A 15462-nucleotide genomic window follows, 5' to 3' on the forward strand; every position below is an offset into this window, starting at 1 on the left:
TCAGGGCCCATCCAACCTGAAAACTTCCAGAATGGGGCATAATCAAATAGTTCAGCTTCTTGAAAAGGGTCCCAGGAAAAGCATCCAGCCTGGTGTCAGGTCCTGCAGGACAGCTGTGCTCAGTGTGCTGCTTCAGGGCATCTCCCACCTGCAGTGACTCTCCCAGCGGGTGGTGTCCCCATGTCACCCACCCAGCTTACAGCTCCTATCCTTGTGCTCTTTGCAACAGAACAATCTCCCTTCTTCCAGCTGCATGTGGCTCACAAGATCATGGAGGCAAGGTTGTGTTGTGGATGTGCTGCCAGCCCAAAGCCTGTGAAGCCTCTCCCATATAGAAATCCCTGAGGTCCTATATTCCTTCTCCTCCCAGAGGAAAGAGGGGATAGGATTTTTCTTCATGTTCAGACAATGCCCTGAGTCTAATGGGCATTAGCACTATTCTTTTCCATTCTTGTTCCTGCAGGGAGGGGTGAGTGAAGGGTTAAGAAAGGTCTGTAGAGGTCAAGCTATGCCCCACTGATGCTACTGCTTCATTTTTCCCTGCCTGCTGTGTCTGCCTCCAGCTACCACTCTCACCATGGCTAAACCGCTTACTCTGTAAAGCTTTTGTCCCACAGTGTATTCCTGGCTCTGCAATTTTTCTAGAGTCTTATGGAGCACAGATGATTTTATGGCCCCAGAAGCGGCTGTTTGTTCTAATCATCCTTGCCCAGATGAACTGACTCTGTTAATGTTACAGTGTTCTTTTGGCAAAGTGACTTACAGCCCTGGGGTGCTTCGCTTGGGGTAGGAGGTACAGAAACTTCCATTTTGCACCAAGTTTGCACCACCAGGCTGTCTTCCTGTTCTGGCATCTCTTTGTTTTCCATTTGTGCTTCAGGAATACCTCAGGTCCAGCCTGGAGCACAGCACTGGGGGTTTACATGCAGAGCAAGTGTGAGGCTTTGCTTCCTGCATGCAGTGTGGGAAAGCAAGCAGAGCCAGATGAGGAGGCTGTGTGTGAGAACTGGGCTCTCTGGGGGCTTGGCTGCCCATCAGGAATGAGACTGGAGTTGATAGGGCCACTCCTGGATCCGCATTTGGGTGTTCCTGTCTGTGGGCCAGCCTGGTCACAAACATAGTTAAACAGGGATTTTAGGTCCAAGGGGAGGCACAGGATTCAGCCAGCAGGCAGACCAAGAGGGCTTGATGATGTTGCTCTTCCTGGGGGAGACTCTCAGGGTTCTTTTGGAAGCTCTTAAAGTAAGAATCGCTCCTCAATGCCTCAATCTCCCCAGTTTGAAATGGATGTGGGGAGCTCACAGGTGATGCTGGATACATTTGGGGTTCTGTGATGGTCCTGGTCTGCTGTACTGGGGAGCCTCTGGAAAACACAGCAGAAAAAACAGAGTCAGACTTCCTGACTGCTTTCACTCTGCAGAGTAATTGCCAGAAGTGGTACAGGTGTCAAGGTGCTTTTACACTGGTGCCTTCCACAACAGCCAGGGTTATTTACACCACAGTAAGATGCTGTACGTCAGGCCAGTTATTTATTATCTGAAAAGTGCAGTGAATGAAAAAAGTTGTGAGTTCAGACTGAACCCCACTAAGAATTAAGGCTGAAAAATTTAAGTCGTGAAGGAGGATTGCTACAAAAGTCTGAATGTGTCTTTTTTTTTTTTCTTGGAGGCAACTTGAGGCAGAGTGAATTAAAGCCAGCTTGTTCAATTAAAAATAAATAAATGAAACATAACATTTCATTTTAGCTCAGGCAAAGTGCTTCCATCTGCTCAAAAGGAAATACTTTGTTGCAGGAATAACATTATTATGTTTTAGGTCAACGCAAGGTAATTCCTCCTTTCTTCCCCACTCTGTTCTTTGGTTCAGATACTGAATTAAGCAATCACTTATTCAGGCAGATATGCAGATGGTAATTGTTTTAACATATATCTCTGCACAGGCAATCAGGAGACCTGGATTTTATTTCCAGCTTTGTCTTGACATGACCTTGGGCATTTCAGCATACTCCAAGTTCCCTGTTTTTAGGAGGACAGATCACATCTCACAGTGGATTTGCTGCATATTGGCAATACTAAAATAGCATGAAGGTCTTTTTAATTCCACTGTTAGCACTGAAACATTTAGCTATCACTAATGCATGCATTCCTAATTTTCCCAGTGCGAGTTAGTTGCACTGCCTTATGAAACTCCCTGTAGTTTACTTAATAGGGCAAAAGGAATTTCAGCTGCTGAAATACAGCATTCCCTTAAAACAAAACCTACTTTAATAAGCCCAGCTAAATCAAAGAAGAAAAACACAAAGCGGGAAAGGGTTTTTTTCCTTCATTTTGCTGAATGTTTCACTTTGTAATCAGCATTCCAGATTCATACATTGCCTGTGATTTCTCTCATGCAAAAGGTCTGTATTAGGTGTTGCAGTTTCTAAATGTCTGGGGTACCTCAAACCGTGCTGAAGCCTATTGCATTGTCCTTTAGAAACTCCCTCTTACCTGAAAGCTCATGCCAGGAAATCTGCAACTTCCTTTCTTGATGGAGGGCTTGACTGCTCTTCAAGAGATCTTTCTCCCCTCTGCTTTCTCAGTGCTGGCAGAGGGGAAACCAGCGTCAAACCCAGGGCCAGTCTGATAATCCTGAGGTTGAATCAGTGTGCTGGTGGCACAAAGGGTCACTATTGTCCCTTCTTGCCATTCTGGTGATTCAGAATGACTGAGTGGTTGGCTGAGGGATTTCGGAGCAGTACCTGTCTTTTGGGGAGCATGGGAGACAGGTGGGAATCAGTAAGGATCAGAGGATTAGAATCATAGGATAATCAAGATGAAGGAATCTTAGGAGGTCTCCAGTTCTATTTCATGCTCCAAGAAAGGTCAACTGTGGGATCACACCACATTCCTCAGAACTTCATTCAGTTGGGTCTTCAAAACCTGCAAGGATGGAGACTGCAAAACCTCCCTGGGCAGCTTTTTCCTCTGCTTGACTGTATTAATGGGGAAGAGATTTCTGCTGGTATCTAGTACCCCCATGCAGAAGTACACGAGTTTTTGAGCCATTTTTCCTGGCTGATGACCTGCCAGATCTGCAAAGCCTTAGGCTTTGACAGCAGATGGGGACTCTGCCTTCAGCCTCACTTGCCTTCATCTCCAAGTGTTCTTGCCAATAAACCAGTCTGCTGGGCTGGTGATGCTTTGTCTGTGTGGATGAGTGTCCTTCTGCTCTGCTGTGAGGACACGGTCGGGGCTTTTCAGCCATAGCCCAATGTTTCAACTGTATGGCTTGTTCAGAATTCAGGGCTTTTGAATTCGGAGTTTCCCAACTGCTCATTCACACAGGACTTTGGGTGCCTGGCAAGGGTCTCCAGAAGGCTGAAGAACCCTTAAGCTGTGTGAAGTCCCATGGAGAGAGGAGGAAAACAGCATCCTGCCAGGATGAGCGAAGGAGTTTTGGGACGGTGAGCAGTAACAGAGCTGGCTTCTGCTCCTTGTCTGCTGGAGGCTGGGGCACAGCATTTAGCTGTTCTCTCCTTGCCCTCCCTACAGCTGGCATTTCTCTGTCTCACACCCTCTGCTTAATTAGTTTGTCAGGCACTGTCATCGTAGCAGGAGGCTGCAGAACACCCAGCAGAGCGTAGCTCTCATTGCAGCTCCTCATTGTAGCTGGGCTCTGCTGTAACACGAGTGATAGCTTAATAAACCACAGCATTGCAGACTAAAGATCTTGGCACTGCTTGCAGCTTCTTATTAGAATAAGAAAGGGGGAGGGGGGAATGCAAGAAATTGGAAAGAGTGAAGGTTAAAATAATTAATGGACTCACTTTTTATAGTAGACTGGGGTAAAAATGTCTAACCCCAAGGTAAACATTAGATTGAAGGTTGATAAATTGATTAGATGTATCTATCTGTTAATAACTTGAACTTGGCTTTTCCTTGTGGTTCCAGTCTCAAGTGTGAAAATGCAGAATTATTTCTGGTTGGCCTCAGTACCAGTCAGTGATTTGTGGGACAATTAAAACCGTGCAAAGACAGAAGAAACCTGAATCCAACCAATTAAAATTAACTCTGCATCTTGAAGCAGACTTTTGAAAAGCTTTCTTATTTCAAGAGCTCTGATGGATTTCATTTTCCTGTCAACATCATTCTGAAACCTCACTGTGGTCATAGGCAATGAGAGCTTTTTTCTGCTTTGAATGTTGGCTCTCTGCAGAGAAGGCACCCTCCAGTTTCCTCAGGTGGTCTGTCAGAGGTTACCTGCCCTGCCACTGCCATCCGGGGATTCTGGGTTGCAGGGAACCTGGAAACTGGAGCACTCTTAATTTTAGGACTGTCTGTGAATCACAGATATGTGAGCCTGGCCCAGGCCATGTCCATGAAAGCCCCTAGTGAAAGTGGAGTGACTGGATCCATGTCCAAGGGGTACCTGCAGGCAGGACACAGGCTCTGAGCCCCTGCAGAAGCACAGCTGCCTTTTGCCCCCAAGCATCACTTGTGACCAGGTGCCATTCTCTGTCACACCTCCATTTCAGCCTGGGGGATTCCATTCCAGGGAGTAATACTAATGCAATTATTTCTTTCTCCCCTTTTTTCCTGTTAATATATCATACCAGAAAGGCGTGAATCTCATCAGCCTCTTCCCATTGAGCAATACTCTTGCAGGGCCAAGAACATTGGGTCAAGCTCTGGTAAGGCAGGCAGCCAGCTACAGATTAAAATGCACCTAGGGTTAAACCATTTTCCTTGATTGCATGCTGCCATCCACATCTCCCTGCTGACCTTCCCTGAGGCATGCTGGCTGCACTGCTGTGTGGGACTCCAGGGAGGATGTCCTGAGCAATGGATTATCCCTATTATCAGAGGAGCTCTGTGAGAGAAGAATGCTCCCTGTCTTGTCCTTGCCTCATTTTGGATGTTTTCTTCCACTTTTCACCCGTTACCAAGGGGAAAGTGTCACTCAGAATCTGCAATATTGGTTTACCAGGCTGGTTTAAATGCACAGAAGGTAAGCACCTGCCATGTAGATGTTTAGATCCATGGTAGGACTGAGCAACAATGCAGCTCTAAGGCATGCAATAAAACTGCCCTAAAATGGCATTTTCCTGAGCGCTACTTAAGCCAGACTTTGTTGGAAGGATGTGACCACAGGGAGCTGCAAGTCCTGACCCAAGTTTTCCAGCCATTGATGCAGTGACAAATTGTTGACCTCTTCATGTATTTCTCTAGGAGGGCACTTGTTTGATTTGTGAATCTTCCTCCAATTTCTGCTACACATCTGTGGCATATTCCTCCTGACCACTTCAGTTTGCTTGACAGGTGGCAGGGATAAGAGTGTTTGCAAGAGGGTTTGTGGTTTTTGGGAGAAGTCTCTCTGGCTTCAGCAGGGTTGATGGCTGATGTCACACATCGGAGGAGTTCTGCATTTTCCAAGCCAGCTCAGGAAAAAGTGAACAAAGCCTGAGAAATTACTCTTTAGTTGATGAGTGTTTCTCATCTTCTGCCTGTGGGGATTCATTTACTTTCTTTGGGGGAGGTGGGAGGTTGTTGGGAGCAGGAGGTAGAAGTGGAAGGTTTGTGGTCAAGCAGCTGGAGGCCCAGCAGAATGCTCCTGCTATCTGGATTGCACATGTAACTTCCATGGGATCTCACTGTAGTGGATTTTCTCTTCTGTAGCTTTCCTGCTGGTTCACTTTAGAGAAGCACTGAACTACTTGGGGCTTTTGCATGTTAAACCAAGAGCTGTGAATGTAAACACATCAGCACACTGGGTCAGGCTCTCTTGGATGTGAAACAAGTTTCTTGCTTAATTGGTGGTGCTCTCAGCAGTGGTTTCAATACCTCCTGCATCCAAAAGAGAGACTGACGGTATTTGAAGTCTGGAGTTAAGAGGAAGTAACATTGGGCTTTTGCTGGACATTGCTCTGTTAGAGGTTGTCTGACATAAAAGAGAACTAAAGAGAAAGCACTGAGTAAAACAATTACATATATTTATGTGTTTGTGTATGTCATTCTTGGTTTCCAGACAACACAATGGGGACATGTAAGCCTACATTAATAATTTGGCCTTAGAGGATCTGGTATGAAGAACTTTGAAGCTAGTAGCATGTCTGTAATTTCTATGCTCTTGCCCAGAAACAAACCCCTGAATTTAGTGTTGCTATAGCCAATGCATCAGTATTTCAAAAGGCGTTTTCCTTTGGCTACACCTGAGAAAAATGAGCAGCCTGATGAGGAAGTTTGGAGGAAAGGGACGTTGTCCCCAGGATGACAGTTGTGTACCCGTAGGAGGCTGGGAGCAGGCAGCAAAGCCATTCTCTGGTAGGGTCCATCACTATCAAGACATTTCACCTCATCTGCTTCTCTACACCCCGTGGATGTGGGGCAGGCTTTTTTTGCCTCTCTGAGTGGGGATGTATTTGGAGAACTAAGTGAGAGTGTGCACATATGTGGGGCTCTGTTTCCTGTTGAGATGATACGGAAAACAAACTAACTGGAGTCCCTCAATTAATTGCCTTTTTCTTCACCTTCATTTCTGTTTCCTTTCTTCATCAGGAAAATGGGAGCCACTCACCCAGCGTGAACTCTAAGGCACAGCAAAGTAACGGCCACTTGGTCCCACTGCCTCGGACACCTCCCAGTATGGATGGGTTGGTCGAGCAGAACACCGTGCTGATGCACAGTAAGATCACTGAGGCTGGGAAAAGGAATGGTTTAATTAACACAAGGAACTTAGTGGCAGAGAGCCGCGATGGTCTGGTCTCTGTGTACCCCACCCCTCAGTACCAGAGCCACAGAGCAGGCAGCCTGTCCTCTCCGAGACGCCCAGAGAACGGCAGGAGTGACCCCGTGCAGCAGCTCCTGGACCCCAACATGCTGCAGCAGACAGTGGAGTCTCACTACAGGCCCAACATCATCCTCTACTCCGAGAACGTGCTGCGCTCGTGGGGCGAGAGCCTGGGCTCGGAGTGCTGTGAGACGACCTTCATCGAGGAGCGCTCGCCCACCAAAGACAGCCTGGAGTACCCTGACAGCAAATTCATCGACCTCTCTGCGGACGACATCAAGATCCACACCCTCTCCTATGAGGTGGAGGAAGAGGAGGATTTCCAGGAACTAGAGGTCAGATGTCACTTGGGATATGTGGGGAAGGCTGGGAGGAGGAGGGCAGGTTTGAAATTAAGGGTACAGCCTCCTAGAGCTTAATGGCAGGGGATCAGCTGCTTTTCGGATCAGCTGTATCCCTTTCTCCTCCAAGTAGGACAATGAATGATCACTCATCTTTATTTGTTGGGTAAAGTCCCAGATCTGTGGATATCAGTGGCAATATTCCCACTGGCCCTAATGGAGATCAGCATTTCCCTTCTGCCTCTGAAGGGGCTGGTCAGAAACAGACGAAGAACCACGTGCTTAAATGCTGTGTAAGGCTGGGACTGGGAGCATCTGCCTACCCACATGGAGCCTGTCTTACTCAGCAGGCCAACATCATCTCTTGCCTTCACCTTACTTGAGCAGAATGTTTTAAATTACTAGCTCAGACACAAAACATTTCTGTCTCTGAGTGAACGCAGAAACAGAAGTCTTTCAGTTTCAAGCTGCAGTGAATCCATGCCTCTGAAATAAATGACATTTTTCTGATGGAGCGAAACACTTCTTTAGACCCAAATACAATGTTTTCTTCTGGAGTCCTGTGCTTCATTGATTGCTCACTGTAAGGTGACAGGGAAGACTATGGAAATCAACTTCATTCATTCTAAAATGATGCATTTTTTTATTTTAACCAGAGGCCCAAGTGTGGCAGGGATTTGTGTTTGCCAGTGTTTGTGGGAATGGAGGGTGAACATCTGGAAAGTTTCTCCACTGTTGGTCAGAGATTCCTAACCTAGCAAAGACCCTCTGGCTGTCTAGAGCAAAGCCATACCTTCAAACATGAATGTCCCAGCTGAGATAGGGACACTGCTCATGCTTCTCTGTTGCTGTGATTTTTTCGGTTAGGACCAAGACCTAACAAGCCCTAAAATGTCTATTTTCACCTCCTGTTACACCAGTGTCTCACCCTGTGATCAGCACACAGGAAATCCAGCAAGAGCCTGATTTCCCTTTTATTCTCTTTTCTCTCTGTATTGATAAGGTGGGAAGAGGGAAGTGTTTTTCCCAGTGCGCGCCACTAATGCAGTATTCAGTGCCTCCACAGGGAGACAGAAAGCTTCTCTCTGAAGCATGTGAGAGTATTAGCTCAAATCACACCCTTCCACAGAATTTCCAAATTGACCGTGGGAAGTATAATTTCCTTAATCAAAACAAAATTCCTGGTTGCTGTCTTTTTGCCCCGGTTTCTCTCATGCCGTAGTGACACAAGTGACTGCAGCATGCATGGTGTTGTTGACACATCTGGCCTGACATTCAGGCAGCAAATAAAAAGTGTCCCTCTTGGCAATTCAAGTCAAGAAGACATTCTTAAGCCAACTTTTGGAGAACGAGATAAAAAAAGGCTGGGAAAATGAGCAGCATAAGGAAAAAAAACCTCTTCAAAATTGTACTGGAGGAACTTGATCAGCTTTTCACAGAGAACATTTCTGTCTTAAAAACCAGCTGTAGAACTTCATCCTTCCCTGATTTTAAGGGGAGAAATGAGACAGTAAATGTTGGTAACATGCTCTGACAGTGTGTGCATCCTTTCCCCTGGCTTCTTCTTCTTTCTGACCTGTTTCTCAGGACTGTAGCCTCCTGAGGTCAAATGTGGCAGTTCTTAAATGGGTATAGTGCATCTGGAATCACAGATTCCCAGTCTCAATTGACCCTTTGGAGTGACACTGTGCTAACAAACACAGAGGTGCATGGACAACCACCTTGAGCTATGCGTACAAAGTACTCAGAATAAGAAGACATTCACAAAGTACACACCACCCATGGATTGTCCTCTCCATCAAAATGTCTCCTCCACTAGGAGAGTGGAGCAGGGGAGGAGAAAACAAGGCAAGGTTTGGATAAGGACCTGGTTAGCTGGAAACGCTTTCCTGGAAGCCTCTGCTTTGAGCCCAGGATCTGTCTCCATTGCTGTGCCTCCTGACCAACCCTGTGCAGCACTGTGATTTTCACACTTTTCCATGAACTTTTCCATGATCCCAAACGATCAACCTGCTAAGCAGCTGTTTTCAGCAGGAGGTAGCTCAGTATGGCAAAAAACTTCCTTTCTAGGAAGGTCTAAATTCTGCAGATGCAGCTGGTCATGAAGAAGGATGGGTAGGAGAGGAGAGATTAATTTGACAGCACCAGACCAGAAAAAAATGTGGCTGCTGTGTTGTGCTCTTTAGGGTTCCCATGTGGACAGAGGCTGTGTCTGTGTGGCCAGATGCCTGAGGGCCTCCTGGGCTTGGCTAGAACACAGCTTCATTAGAGACCTAACTTCATGTGCAGAGACTCTGGGAATGGAAGAAAACGATTGAAGGACCAGCAGTCACTGAGTAGGTGAATGAACCATGCCAGATTGTTAGCTACACAAAAACAGCACCTGAATCACACAGCACAAGTGTGTCCCACTAGAAGGAGTTTTTTCCCTGCCAGTTACTGACAAGAAGCAGATGCTTTTTTCAGGTTACTAATAGGTGGAATGGAAAGAGTGAGTACCAGGACTGGGAGCAGAAGCTGGAAGGAGAACAGTGGAAGAGGGTGACACAACAGAGGTGCAAATTTTGCTTCCCCGCTGTGAGAGGCCTAAAGGGTTTGAGTCTGCCACTGAGGGTGGCACAGGACATTGCTGTGTATCTTGTCACCTTGACTATCGAGCCATGGCTTGTCAAGGCATGGAAGCTGTAGAGTGTCAGAGCAGATCAGGGCTCAGTTCTTGTTTATTATTGTAACATGTCTGCTTTGGCACTTCTTTCTGGGAGAAAACTCTAAAAAATTAGCCCCTTTTTGGAAACATTGGCAAAGAGGGGAGCTTTGTGCAGAAGACCTCTTTTCTGTTGAAAACTGAGGGTTTCCTCCTGTTCTCCAGGTGTCAGTGCAAGGCAAGTGGAGTCCCAGCTTGAGCATCTCTGTAAAATGCCTTCTGGAAGACACATCAGCCATGTCAGTCACTGCTCTTCCCCCATGTCTCCCTGGCACTGCCTGCCTTGTACCAGAATGGCTGCCTAGGGTTTTTCAGGATGGGTACTTAATTTCCTAGAAATGCCAAAAAATCGATCTCATCCCTTTGCAGTGTGTCCCCCCCCCACCTCAATGCAATACTTTCAGCAGGGACACATGCAGAAGATGGTTTTATTGCAGGTCAGACTGTTTCTGACATGATTTTCATTTTGAAAAGTGTTGAGCTCTTGATAGCCAGAAAGGTTGCTGTTCTCTGGCAGAAAACTTTGCAGTAGAGAAAGGTTCTGACAAAACACTGCTATTTTGATTGATTTGGTTTTGATTTTGAAGAATTGACCAAGCCAAGCTGCAGGGTTTGCTTCTCTGTTCACTGTCATCCTCCTCAGGATGGGTCTATCCAGCTCTAGGACAAGTTGCTGGGAAGGAGACACCTTCTTACCTTCCCAAGCCTGAGGACTCTGAGGAACATGGGAGATGCAGCAGAGGAGCAGGAGACATCCTAATCATGGGTCGTACCCTGCAGCAATGTTTAACCAACTTATTTGTTGGGATTTTTTACTGGCAGTGCTTCTCATGTCCTGGTGGAGGGTTGTTCAGTCTTCTTAAGAAAATCATAATTGTCTGGAGGGAGAAACATCTCAGAAACAGCTCTCATTAGCATATAGAGCCCTGCTTTTCTCCAGCAATTGCCAGGCATGAAAACAGAAGGCTGCACATTCTGCCAGGGCTTTAAACTTCTCTCTTCCATGCCCATCCCTGAAATCAAATGATTCCCTATTTAGGTATCTCTGGAAAATTTATAAATATCTTATGAGTTCTTTACGCCACAACTAATAGACAGACAACTTGTCAAATGTGGCGGCAGTGAAATATGAAATGAGTTACAAGATGAAATACTCTCCTGTTAGAGTTCATGTGCCATCTTTTATCCAAAAATAGCATTTGTCATATTATACTCCTGCTAGTTTCCCTCCTAGCCACTAGGTAGATTGCTTATTTAGAGAAACCCAAGCTATTCATGGCAGCGAATTAAATTATTCATATACGTCGCATAAAAGAATACCTTGGAGCTCTCTCTTAAAATCCTCTTACTTTTTCTCAGCATCCAGCAATGTCTGAAACAATCTCTAAATGCAAAATAAATATGTTCTGGGAGAGAAAGAAAAGAAATGTAGTGCTTTCAAGGTATACATTTCTTCTTTTTTTCCCCCTAGAAATTGCTGGATGCTGTTGTGAAAACTCATCCTTTTGGACCTGAGCAGGAAATTGTAGAGATAAAATTTGGATCCCGTTCCACCCAATCACTCTTCTCAACATTCCCAAGTGCCTTCTGGCACATCTTTTCTGCAACATGAAGAGAAGGCCCTGAGGAGATTTATGCCCATCAAGCCCCATGACACCACTCATGCTTTCTGTCGATACTTCCAGCCTGTGGTCCTGCACTGGGCTGTGTCCTCAGCCTTCCCTGGGAGTAGGTATCCAGAAAGCAGATTTGAACACCCCTTGGGGAGCTGAATATGGCAGAGGTCCCTCTTCAGAGAGCTGTGCAACGTGGACAAAGACTTTTGCAGCCTGGTTTTACTCACGAATTCACTGGCCATCACAGCTCTCCTCTGCAGTGGGTGTACAGTATATTTTCTGTTCTGCACCTGGGCAATGGAAGAAAACAGCACCATAAATAACCTTGCCCAAGCTCATCTACGGCTGTGTTGAGAATTTGGGAATGTAATTTTTGGTGTTTTTGTCCTGTGGCCTATGCTCCAAAGAGCACAGAGTGTGCTGTCAGAGGTGTGGTGCCCAGGTATGAGCTCCTAAGAGGTGTGGCACTCAGGTATGCAGTCATGGCACTGAGTCATCTCACCCATAGGACACACTTTATATCTCCGAGGTCCTTCAAAGGCACATTATTAAAAGATTACGAGAGTGATTACACTTTGCATTTGATTTCTTTTTCTCCTTTGAAGGAGAAGCCACTCAAGTCTGGAGATACTGAGTGCTGCCAAGGGATATTAACCTCTATTAGCCAGCTCCAGATGAAGGGAACATGGCTGGGAAGTCACCTTCAGCAGTGTCCAAGTGCCCTCCTATGAATCTTGTTAATAGTAGCCAGGGCCTGTGACAATTCCCTTTCTCATCATCACTCCCCTGGGTTCTCCGGCTGCAGCTCTGCAGTGATGTCTCTGGGGTCCAGCCTGTGAGTGGCAGGAGCTCTGGATGAGCTGCATGCTCTCATTTGTAGAGGGTGGATTTTTGGCACACTTCTTTGAGGACTGCTGTGTCAGCTCAGAAGCAGAAAGGGGACAATCATGAAGGGTCACACCACTTGCCCCAGCTTGTTTTAGTGTGATCCATTCATTGCTGTCTGCAGTGATCCCATTCCAGTGGCAATGTGCTGGATGCAAGTTCCTGAGGAGCTACTGGCAGGCTGGCTGTAGGTGTCTAGAAAACCTCACAAGGGAGATGATCAAAATCCAGGGCTCAAGAAGGAATAGGCTTGGACAAATACACCCAGGGGTTTTTTGCCCCTGTTGTGTTTTGGTGATGCAAAGTTACATGTGAAAAGTTTTCCAAGCAAGGAGAGACCTCTGTGAGCCCATTCTGCAAGGCTGTCTGCCTGACTGACAGGGCAATTTTTAGATTGGGAGTTGGGGAAACGAGAGGAGCTGCAGCACGTCAGTGTTAGGGGATTATGGATCTTTTAAATGCCTTTAAAACTGAAGAGAATCAACTGCAAAACTCAAAGTTGTAAAAAGAAATAAATAGACAGGCAAAATTAAATAAATAACAGGCTTTAGCGATACCACCTCTTAAAAATCATAGCGAGATGCTGCTCAGGGATGAGTAAGTGTGTGGAGGCAGAGCAGTGATAAACTACAGCCTTTGGTGGGAGAGTCCCCATCCAGCTGCTGCCTTCAGCATCTGCTGCATGGAGGTGAACTCAAAACACTTGCAGAAGAGCAGGAGGATGCAGAGTGCTGGTCAGAACAGGTCATCATGTTTAACTACATTACTTGAACAGGCATTGTGTGGAGGGAAACAGAGCACATATTAACTTAGAGCAGCATTGTGTTGGTCTTTGTCAAAACCAGACCACTGGACCATCTGGATTTGAGGGCAGATCCCACAGGGCCATGTGAGGAATTAGTTTTGTATGCAGTGTGTGCGTGTTACTGAATTGGTTGCTTTGAAGGAAAAAAGCAAAAGGGCTGTTTCCTGAATATCTATCAGAGGTTGCTGGCAGCTGTAGTTCAGAGCAGACCCTGTTGTCTGACATCTCCAGTGTGCTTGGCAGGCTGTCTGCAGAGCAATTGTAATGTCTCGGTTGAGGTAAAGCACATAGCTTTTAGGGGTAGCCAGCCTTGATTTAAGAAAAGGCGCTTTTTAATAGAAAATCCATTACAACTGCAGGAAAGTGTTCATCACCATCTCTGTTAAAAATCTGCACCTTGTGTCTGCTCTTCATCTATTCTTCTTTCAGTCACTTCAGCTTTTCTACCAAATGAAAGAGCTGCCTCTGATCAGAAATTATCTACTCAGGCATTTACAGGCTGTGATGAAACTGCATCTTAAATGCATCTTACAAGTGGAGTTGGCTTCTCTTCTGTCTTCCTGTGTAGATGTTTTTCTGTGGCATTCTGCCTTCCAATGCCTGATTTCTCCAACAAACTTGAGAAACAGTGCCCAAGAAGTGGGAAGGGAAGGGAAGGGAAGGGAAGGGAAGGGAAGGGAAGGGAAGGGAAGGGAAGGGAAGGGAAGGGAAGGGAAGGGAACTCTTAACTGATGAATGTAATTCTGACTTCTCAACAACAGTAAATGCCCAGCCTCTTCAGTGTCAGGGTGCAACTCTTGCAGATCCAGGAATAAATGAAGACAGAGAGCTAGGTAGCCAAATTATCAATTATTCCAGTGTCAGGGGGGATTCTGAGTAGACAAGATTTCTTGGTAAGTGCAGGATCAGGTATCCTGTTGTAAGAGAGAATCTTAGGAAAGAAGGTTTGCTGGGAGACAGGAGTGTTTGGCTGGAAGAGTTAAGAGGTACCATTTGCTGTTGGATTTCTTTCTGTGGCTTTTGACTTTTTTCCACCCTTCTGGTTCATAGTTGGTCTGCATGGTCAGGACTTCATGATTAGAATTATTCTCTCACTCTGGTAACTCATGGGCAGGTCAACCTGGCCTTTGGGAGGCAGCATAACTGATAATTTTCTGGTTCAGCATGTGGCCAAAGTTACCTGAGGAATCTTTTCCCCATTTCATCTTTATGTGAAAGAAAAGGCAATTTGAAATATGAGAGGGGTGGTCTCCACAGATCCTATGCCAGTGCACAACTCAGCCAAAATCCTGAAAATCAAAAGCGTTTTTTGATTTTGTATCTCACCTGTTCAAGTGAGTGCACAATTTCAAGGGATGGTTTCAGCAATACTGTGGTTTTTCTCCCTCTCCTTCTCCTCCTTTATATTTGAAAGGAAATATTGACCCTGGTTCACCTGACTAGAGAGCTCCTTCCTTTCATGGGCCCTTTTCAGCTGCCCACAGTGATATCCTACACTTGTCTTTTCTTGCTTTCAAGCTCATGCAACAGTGATGGAGTCTGTGACACAGTGGGTGAGGAGGAGGAAGAGACCTGCTGGCCACTGCTGGGGTGGAGTAGAGAAATGGGCAAATGATCAGGGAACTGGCTCATGGCAGAGGAAAAGCAATCGTGTCATTAACCAGCACATCTATGTTTCTCTCTTTTGCTGTTCCAGAGCGATTACTCAAGTGACACTGAGAGTGAAGACAACTTCCTGATGATGCCACCAAGGGATCATCTTGGCCTCACTGTGTTCTCCATGCTCTGCTGCTTCTGGCCACTGGGAATTGCTGCCTTCTACCTGTCCCATGAGGTAATGTTAGAACATCTGCCAGACGTTCTGGAGGATGGTGGAAGGTAGTTCAAGGGGAAGGTGTCTTCCCCGCCTGGATATGTCTCTGTGGTAGTGGTGGTTGCCCTTTGAGATACTTTGCTGAGGGAGGTGTCTACAAAATATTTTAGCTTTTAGTTGGCAATGGTCACGTTCCATGTCAGGTTATGTGTCCAGCTAAGAATCCTCAGTGGGCATGGCTTTTGAATAGGAAACACCCTTGATAGCTCAAATGCTTGGTTTTCCCATTGGGAAAACAGATCTACTTGTCCCAAGATGAAAAGTTCGAATATCCTTCCACGAGTATAATTTCCATTCTGCAGATGGGAATTTGCTTTCCAGAAACCATTTCCTTTCCCGCGGAAAAATTGCTCAGTCAGTTCTTCTTCTCAAATTTTAATATGCAAATATCTTTTTACCAAAGAAGCGACTGTGTTTTGGTTTGTTTCCTTCACGAGACAGTCTTAACATTGCTTAACTTGCAATCAACT

At 45.9% G+C, this 15462-nt stretch overlaps 1 protein-coding gene across 1 annotated transcript in view; it reads left to right on the forward strand.

The window, feature by feature from the left end:
• Positions 1-6623: 6623 nt before the first annotated feature.
• Positions 6624-15462, forward strand: part of SYNDIG1 (synapse differentiation inducing 1) — a gene marked incomplete at both ends in the record, with an annotated part of 37666 nt that continues 28827 nt past the window's right edge. Inside the window, 2 exons of the mRNA XM_082303064.1 lie at positions 6624-7103; positions 14816-14953. Of these exons, the coding sequence (XP_082159190.1) occupies positions 6624-7103; positions 14816-14953 (618 nt within the window). The remainder of the gene's footprint in view (positions 7104-14815; positions 14954-15462) is intronic.

The sequence above is a fragment of the Coloeus monedula genome (assembly GCF_965178545.1).
Source record: "Coloeus monedula genome assembly, chromosome: 2".
In the NCBI taxonomy this organism is placed as follows: domain Eukaryota; kingdom Metazoa; phylum Chordata; class Aves; order Passeriformes; family Corvidae; genus Coloeus; species Coloeus monedula.